This window comes from Lonchura striata, chromosome 36 (genome assembly GCF_050655825.1).
Source record: "Lonchura striata isolate lonStrDom1 chromosome 36, ASM5065582v1, whole genome shotgun sequence".
Classification (NCBI taxonomy): Eukaryota; Metazoa; Chordata; class Aves; order Passeriformes; family Estrildidae; genus Lonchura; species Lonchura striata.
This window is the reverse complement of record NC_140738.1, coordinates 3,972,312-3,979,824: the sequence shown is the minus strand read 5'-3', so window position 1 is coordinate 3,979,824 and position 7,513 is coordinate 3,972,312. Positions and strand designations below refer to the sequence as shown.

The 7,513-nt window shown below is 52.9% G+C and overlaps 1 protein-coding gene across 1 annotated transcript; it reads right to left on the bottom strand.

Annotated features, from left to right (window-relative positions):
- Nucleotides 1-3,864: 3,864 nt before the first annotated feature.
- LOC146764053 (olfactory receptor 14J1-like) lies at nt 3,865-4,852 on the bottom strand. Its single transcript, XM_085565435.1, has one exon. It carries the CDS (start codon nt 4,850-4,852, stop codon nt 4,265-4,267), a length of 588 nt encoding a protein of 195 aa, XP_085421561.1. The 3' UTR covers nt 3,865-4,264.
- Between the last annotated feature and the right edge of the window lie 2,661 nt (nt 4,853-7,513).

Sequence of the window (7,513 nt, the reverse complement as noted above, 5' to 3'; positions counted from 1 at the left end):
CCACCAGGCCCCTGGTGAAGAGCCTGGCTCTTTGTTCTCCATCCCCTCCTCACTGGCACTGCCAGGCTGGGATGAGGAGCCCCTCAGCCTTCCCTGCTCAGGCTGGACAAGCCCAGCTCCCTCAGCCTCTGCTCACAGCCCAAGGGCTCCAGCCCCACCTTGGAGGCTCTTCCCTAAGCCTGCTCCAGCTGCCAGACATCTTTCCTGCCCTGGGGAACCCAACCCAGGCCACAGGCACCTGGATAATCCACATCCTTGATGTCCTGATCACTCAGCCCTGGCCCCTTGTCCCCATGTCAGGCTCTGGGGTGGATCCTGTGGAACATCCTTTGGTGGAGGCTGTGGCTCCAGGTGGACCAGGGGGATACCAGGGGACAGGGACCCCACTGGGCATGAACAGCATTGGACTTGTTGGGAGAAACTGTGAGGGGGAGCTGGGGTGGAATGACCAACCCAGTGACCTCACAGAGCCCACCTGGGACGTCACACAGCCCCTCTGGGATGTCACAGAGCCCCTCTGGGATGTCACACAGCCTCTCTGAGATGTCACAGCCCATTCTGTAATGTCACACAGCTGGTCTCTGATGTCACAGCCAACTCTGTGATGTCACAGTCTGCTCTGCAATTTCAAAGCTCTGTCCTGTGATGTCAAAGCCTGCTCTGCAATGTCACAGAGATGGCCTATGATGTCATAACTTCTTGATGGTCTCACATAAACCACTCTATGATGTCATGGACCATTCTGTCATAGATTACTCATGAGATGTCATAGCCCACTCTTTGACCTCATATGACCAGATGATAAATTGTCTTCACCAGGTGAGCTGACACCTGGAGCTTGTTCTCCAAAACCCCAGGCCTATGGAAACCACACAATGCCCATTGTGGGAGAAGGGGAACTGGAAGTTCACCAGCCTCAGTGTCCTGCCAGCTCAGCCAAGCCCACAGGAACATTTGGGTCCACGACCACCAGAAACCACCAGAGAGACCCCCAGGACAGAAGAACACATGGGTAAAGGGGAGGGGAAATATGTTAATGATTCTGGGCAAATGATTATCAGATGTGTGTTTAGTCCAGCACAATCAATGAATATGTGTGCAAAATACAGAATATGAACAGAAACTTTCCTGTACCCAGCATGCTCGGCTTTGGGGGGAGCTATCCCCCGTGCATCCAGCTGAATAAAGAATGCTGCTTCTTAATGCTGCACTGGTGTTAAGGAGTTTTCTGTTTTACTGAATTTTTGGTAACACTCCCACTCCCAAGGAAAGATCTGTCTGCTGCTGTTCACAACCAGAGAAGGGCTGGTGGCAGATGTGGGGTTTGGAGGCTGCCTGGGGCACAGTGACCATAAAATAATCAAGTTTTAAATGATCTGTGACAGAAGGAGGGGCAGCAACAAAACTTCCACACTGGAATAAGGAAGGGCAGCCTTGGGCCTATTTAGGATGCAGATTTGGGGAGTACCAAATCAGGTACTGATTTTTTAAGGGAAACAGCCTTTAAAAATAAAGGGGTTCAGGAAGGATGGACACAGTTCCAGAAAGTAATCTTATGGGGGAAGGAGCAGCCTGTCCCAGTGTTGGAAAAGACGAGTTGGTGAGGAAATTTACTGTCCTGGCTGCCCATAGAGTTTTTGTGGTAATTCAGGGGGAAAAGGTACTGTCAACTTAGCAAGTGTTTAAGGGTGTTGTTAGGTCATTCAGAAAAAAAGGAATGAGATGAAAGCTCGATTAGAACTTAACCTGGCCACTTCTGTAAAAAGAACAAAAAATGTTTTTATAAAAAAAATTATAGCAAACGGAAGGAGAAGTTCTACTCTTTATTGATTCAGTGGAGAATATAGTAACTGAAGATAAGGAAAAGGCCAAACTACTTAACACCTTGTTTGTCGCAATTTTCAACATATGAACAAGTTGTCCTCAGGACAAGAGTTCTCCTGAGCTGGTAGATGGGCACAGGGAGCAGAACAGCTCCCTGTAATCCAGGTGGAAGCAGCTGCTGACCTGCTGAGCCACTCAGATGCTCACAGGTGGATGGGATCAGATGGGATCCATCCTAGGGGGATGAGGGAGCTGGTGGATGAGCTCCCCAAGCTGCTCCCCATCATTTACCATCAGTCCTGGCTCACCAGGGAGGTCCCAGAGCACTGGAGGTGCCAGTGTGTGCCCCTTCCCAAGAAGGGCTGGAAGGAGGATGTGGGGAGCTCTAGGCCTGTCAGCCTGACCTCAGTGCCCAGCAAGGTTATGGAACAGATCACCTTGAGAGCCACCACAGGGCACCCACAGGATGGCGGAGGGGTCAGAGCCACCCAGCGTGGATTTAAGAGGGGCAGGTCCTGCCTGAGCAACCTGATCTCCTTTTATAACCAGGTGACCCACCTGTGGATGTGGGAAAGGCTGTGGATGTTTCCATCTGGACTTCAGCAAAGCCTTGGACACTGTCTCTGACAGCATTCCCTGGAAAAGCTGCAGCCCACAGCTTGGGCAGGTTCCCTCCTGGCTGGGAGATGGAAGAGCTGGCTGGAGGCTGGGCCCAAAGAGGGGTGGGGATGGTGCTGCACCCAGCTGGTGTCCAGTCCCTGGTGTTGTCCCCAGGGATCTGTGTTGGGCCCAGTCCTGTTTAACATCTTCACCGATGATCTGGGTGAGGGGATCGAGCCCACCATCCCCAAATTTTCAGATGACACCAAGCTGGGTGTGAGTGTTGATCTAGTGGAGGGCAGGACAAGAAGACACAGCCTTCAGCTGCACCAGGGGAGGTTTGGGCTTGACAAGAGGAAGAAGTTCTTCACAGAAAGGGTGAGTGAGCATTGGAATGGGCAGGCTAGGGGGGAGGTGGCAGAGTCACTGTCCCTCTCCAGTGGCACTCAGTGGAATATCTGGGTGACAAGGTGGTATTAGGGCATTGGTTGGACTTGATGATCCCAAAGGTCTTTTCCAGCCTATTTGATTCTGACATCCTGTGATGACTGGGACACTCTGGGGCCATTGTGACACTGCAGGGCCTCGTGGAACTAAGAGGACCATGGTGACACTGTGCAGCCCCATAGAACCAGGGCTCCATTGTGGTGCTCTGGGGCCAAAGGGAAACAGGGAGTCCCCGTGACACTGGGTCCTGGTGGAACCACAGAGGCCATGGTGACACTGTGGGGCCTCGTGTGACCGAGGGGTTTCACCACTGTGACACTGCCAAACCAAGGAGAGCATTGGGAGAGTCCGGGGCCCAGTGGAACCAAGGGGCCATTCTGACACTGCGGGGCCTCATGGAACCAAGGGGACACTGTGACACTGCAGGACCTTGTGTAACCAAGGGGCCACTGTGACACTCTGGGGCCTCAGGGATTTTGGAAGGCCGTTGTGACACTGTGTGGCCTCGTGGAAACAAGGAGTCCATTGTGACACTGAGGGGACTTGTGGAAGCACAGAGAGCATTGTGACAGTGTGGGACCTTCTGTGACCATGGGGCCTTTGTGACACCCTGGGGCCCCATGGAACCAAGGGGCCACTGTGAAACTGCGGCACTAAGGAGAACATTGTGACACTGTGAACCCCATGGAACCAAGGAAAACATTGTCACATTTTGGGGCCCCATGGAACCAAGGACAATTTTGCAGATGACACCAAGCTGGATGTGAGTGTTGACCTGTGGGAGGGTAGAAGGGCTCTGCACAGGGCCCTGGACAGGCTGGATCCAGGGCCCAAATCCAACAAGGTGAGGTTTAACAAGTCCAAGTGCCGGGTCCTGCACTTTGGCCACAACAACCCCTGCAGCGCTACAGGCTGGGGACAGAGGGGCTGGACAGCAGCCAGGCAGACAGGGACCTGCAGGGACTGATGGACAGCAGGCTGGACATGAGCCAGCAGTGTGCCCAGGTGGCCAAGAAGGCCAATGGCTCCTGGCCTGGATCAGGAATGGTGTGGCCAGCAGGAGCAGAGCTGCTGTGCCAGCACTGATCTGCCCCAGCTCTGCACACAGACATTGCTGCTGCAGCTCCAGAGAAGGCAATAAAAGAGCATCTCTGCAGAAAACTCTGCTGGGAGATTCTTTAGTTTCTTGAAAGCCACCGAGAGCGCATTGACACAGTCTGCGGCTACAGGGAAGGTGGAGAAAAACAAAATGACAAATGGCGCAAAAATTACATTTATTGTGGACAATATTTAAAAAAGTAAAACACAGGAAAAAAAATCCCCACAACTAATTTGACAAGAAGTACTAAAGATGACTTTTGTTACAAGTGATTTCAAGAAATTGGCCAGCATTTTAATGTTTCTGAAAGTATTCAGTCACCAATGTCCACACTGCAGTCTTGAGCTCCTGGTTCCTCAGGCTGTAGATGAGGGGGTTCAGGGCTGGAGGCACCACCGAGTACAGAACTGACAGGGCCAGATCCAGGGATGGGGAGGAGATGGAGGGGGGCTTCAGGTAGGCAAACACTGCAGTGCTGAGGAACAGAGAGACCACGGCCAGGTGAGGGAGGCAGGTGGAAAAGGCTTTGTGCCGTCCCTGCTCAGAGGGGATCCTCAGCACAGCCCTGAAGATCTGCACATAGGAGAAAACAATGAACACAAAACAACCAAATGCCAAACACACACTAACAGCAAGAAGCCCAAGTTCCCTGAGGTAGGATTTAGAGCAGGAGAGCTTGAGGATCTGTGGGATTTCACAGAAGAACTGGCCCAGGGCATTGCCATGGCACAGGGGCAGGGAAAATGTATTGGCTGTGTGCAGCAGAGCAGTGAGAAAGGCACTGGCCCAGGCAGCTGCTGCCATGTGGGCACAAGCTCTGCTGCCCAGGAGGGTCCCGTAGTGCAGGGGTTTGCAGATGGACACGTAGCGGTCGTAGCACATGATGGTCAAGAGGGAATACTCTGCTGAGACGAAGAAGAGAAAGAAGAAGATCTGAGCAGCACATCCTGTGTAGGAGATGTTTCTGGTGTCCCAGAGGGAATTGTGCATGGCTTTGGGGACAGTGGTGCAGATGGAGCCCAGGTCGCTGAGGGCCAGGTTGAGCAGGAAGAAGAACATGGGAGTGTGCAGGTGGTGGCCGCAGGCTACGGCGCTGATGATGAGGCCGTTGCCCAGGAGGGCAGCCAGGGAGATGCCCAGGAAGAGGCAGAAGTGCAGGAGCTGCAGCTGCCGCGTGTCTGCCAGTGCCAGCAGGAGGAAGTGGCTGATGGAGCTGCTGTTGGACATTTGCTGTGGCTGCACATGGGCACCTCTTCATGGAGAAAGGACAGGGACAAGTCAGGAGAGGCTGCTTGGAGTCAAACCTGGGCCATTACCCGCAGACTGTCCTGCTGGGACTCACCCACCTTTGTTCCTGCTCTGGGAAAACCTTCACCCAGGTCCCTGCCTGATCTCCAGCTGTGCTGGCTGAATGTGCCAGGAGCAGCAAGGGCTGTGTGTGGGGGCTCTCGAGGAGCCATCCCTGCCCTGCTGCCCTGGGTTTGTGGCCCTGTGTCAGAGGGACAAGGCTGGATATTCAGGATTTGTCACAGAAGTTTCTCTTACTGCAGAAAGGCTTGGTACCATCTGCACTCCCAGGTCTAAGGAATGGCAGGAGTTGATTTAAGGAATTGTTATCCTACCCACACAACATTCCTGGCTCTCTGAGGTCAGAAATCCCCAGCATTCCTGCTGCACTCAGAGTTTGCCACTGAGAGATGTGAGAGGCAAAGGATTCCCTGTGGCTGAGGGAAGGTGAGGGGCTGGATGGGTTTGTTCCCCCAGCACTGCTCTGCTCAGCCCCCTCTGCTTCCCTGAGCATCTCCCTGGGCCTGGACATCCCCTCCTGAGAGGTGCCTTGTCCCTGCCAGCGCTCACAGAGCCCATCCCACCCTGTGTGCCCTCGGCCCGTCCCTACAGAAACCTGCCTGTGTGCAGGGCCCTGGCTGGGGCAGGCTCTGTGTGCAGCTGGGCAAGGGCAGCTCAGGAGAGCCCTGCTGGGCCCTGCAGAGGTGATGCTGCTGCTGCCCAGGGCTGAGGAGTGGCTGAAGGCCCTTTGGGAGGCTCCCAGCAGAGAGACTGACCACCCAAAGTCACAGTTCTGGAGTCCCTGTAAATGTTCAAACATTCCTTTGATGATCCTGTGTGTCCCTTTCAACTCAGAATGTTCTGTGAATCTGGGATTACAATTCCTGTTCTGCTTCTCTCATCCCCCTGTTGTCTATAATCAAAAGAGAAAAAAAAGAACCCTTGCAACAGTGTTAGAACAGTAAAGTAAAATCCAGACCTTTATTGGAAGCTTCCAGGTGTCCCAGTGGGGATGAGGAACACCCAGCCCCTGATTTCAACAATTTGTTAATGTTGATTATTTAGGATATTTAACAGGAACATCCAATGGGAGATTCAGTACCCAGTTACACACCCCTGGCTCAACCCACTGGAATAAGTCCAGGGCCTTCTTTGTCCCAGTTTTTCTTATCACTGCTTACATTCAAAACCCAAAATACTCTTCTTGTGGGTTCTTTCTCTGATAAAAAGATTATATAGCACTTTAAAAATGTATTTAGACAGGTTATAGTTCTAAAATCTAAGAGAAGGTAAGGAAACATACTAGAGTTAATTAAGGATCATAAATACATTAAATATATAATAGTAGTTAAAAAGAGTTATTTAAGAGTTTAATAGAGTTAGTTAAGGATTATAATTTTAAAACTACGTAACAGTAATTTACAGAACTATGAATATATGAAAAATATATAAAAAGCAAAAATATTTTTATCATCATCACAACTTCATCATCTTTCTCCAAGCAGAAAATTGAAAACACTCTCAGGAAAGCTCCTGACCTTTACAGCAAACCCAGGCTTACCTCCTTTGGGAAGTGTCCTCCGGAGCTGTGCCCAGGCTGGTCTGGAGCTGGGAGCAGCCCTGCCCCAGCCAGCCCCTCTCAGCAGCAGCACCTGCCCTGCTCAGGGTGGCTCCTTCCCCCCACAGCTCCTGGCCAGCGCTGGGAGCAGCTCCAGGGCCGGCTGAGAGCTGTCCCTGGCAGGCAGCAGAGTCCCTGGCCCAGCACAGCGCCCTGGGCTGCAGGACCCTGCTCTGCAGGACAGCCCTGGGCACCCCTGGCTGCTCTGCACAGGAGATGAGCAGAGAACGCACTCACAGGCTCTGTGGGCATTGGCATGTTCCAGCTTTAGGAGATCACTGCAGGAGCTGCAGCTGCATTGTCCTGCAGCCAGAGGTTCCTGTGCCAAGGGCTGGCAGTGATTCTGCCCCAGGCACTTCTCAGCCCCTTCCCAGCCCTGACTGATTGAAGCTCTCTGTGCCTCTGTGCCGCTGTGCCCGGGCTGGCTGCAGGCAGTGCCCCAGCCCTGCTGGGCTGGGAGAAGAGCTGCTCAGCAAGAGAAATGTGCTTTTGAAGCTCTGCTTGGTTACCAGGATCACTCTCTGTGCCAGGAGCCCGGCCCACCTCAGCAGCACAGACACAGCACAAGAACTTTAATGACCCTCTGGGGCTTTGTGCTCAGGCCCTGAACATCAGGCCCTGAGAGGGAGCTGCAGAAA

Bases quoted from the DNA above. Each gene is read 5' to 3' on its own strand.
- LOC146764053 (XM_085565435.1), bottom strand. From the start codon at position 4,852: ATGTGCTACGACCGCTACGTGTCCATCTGCAAACCCCTGCACTACGGG.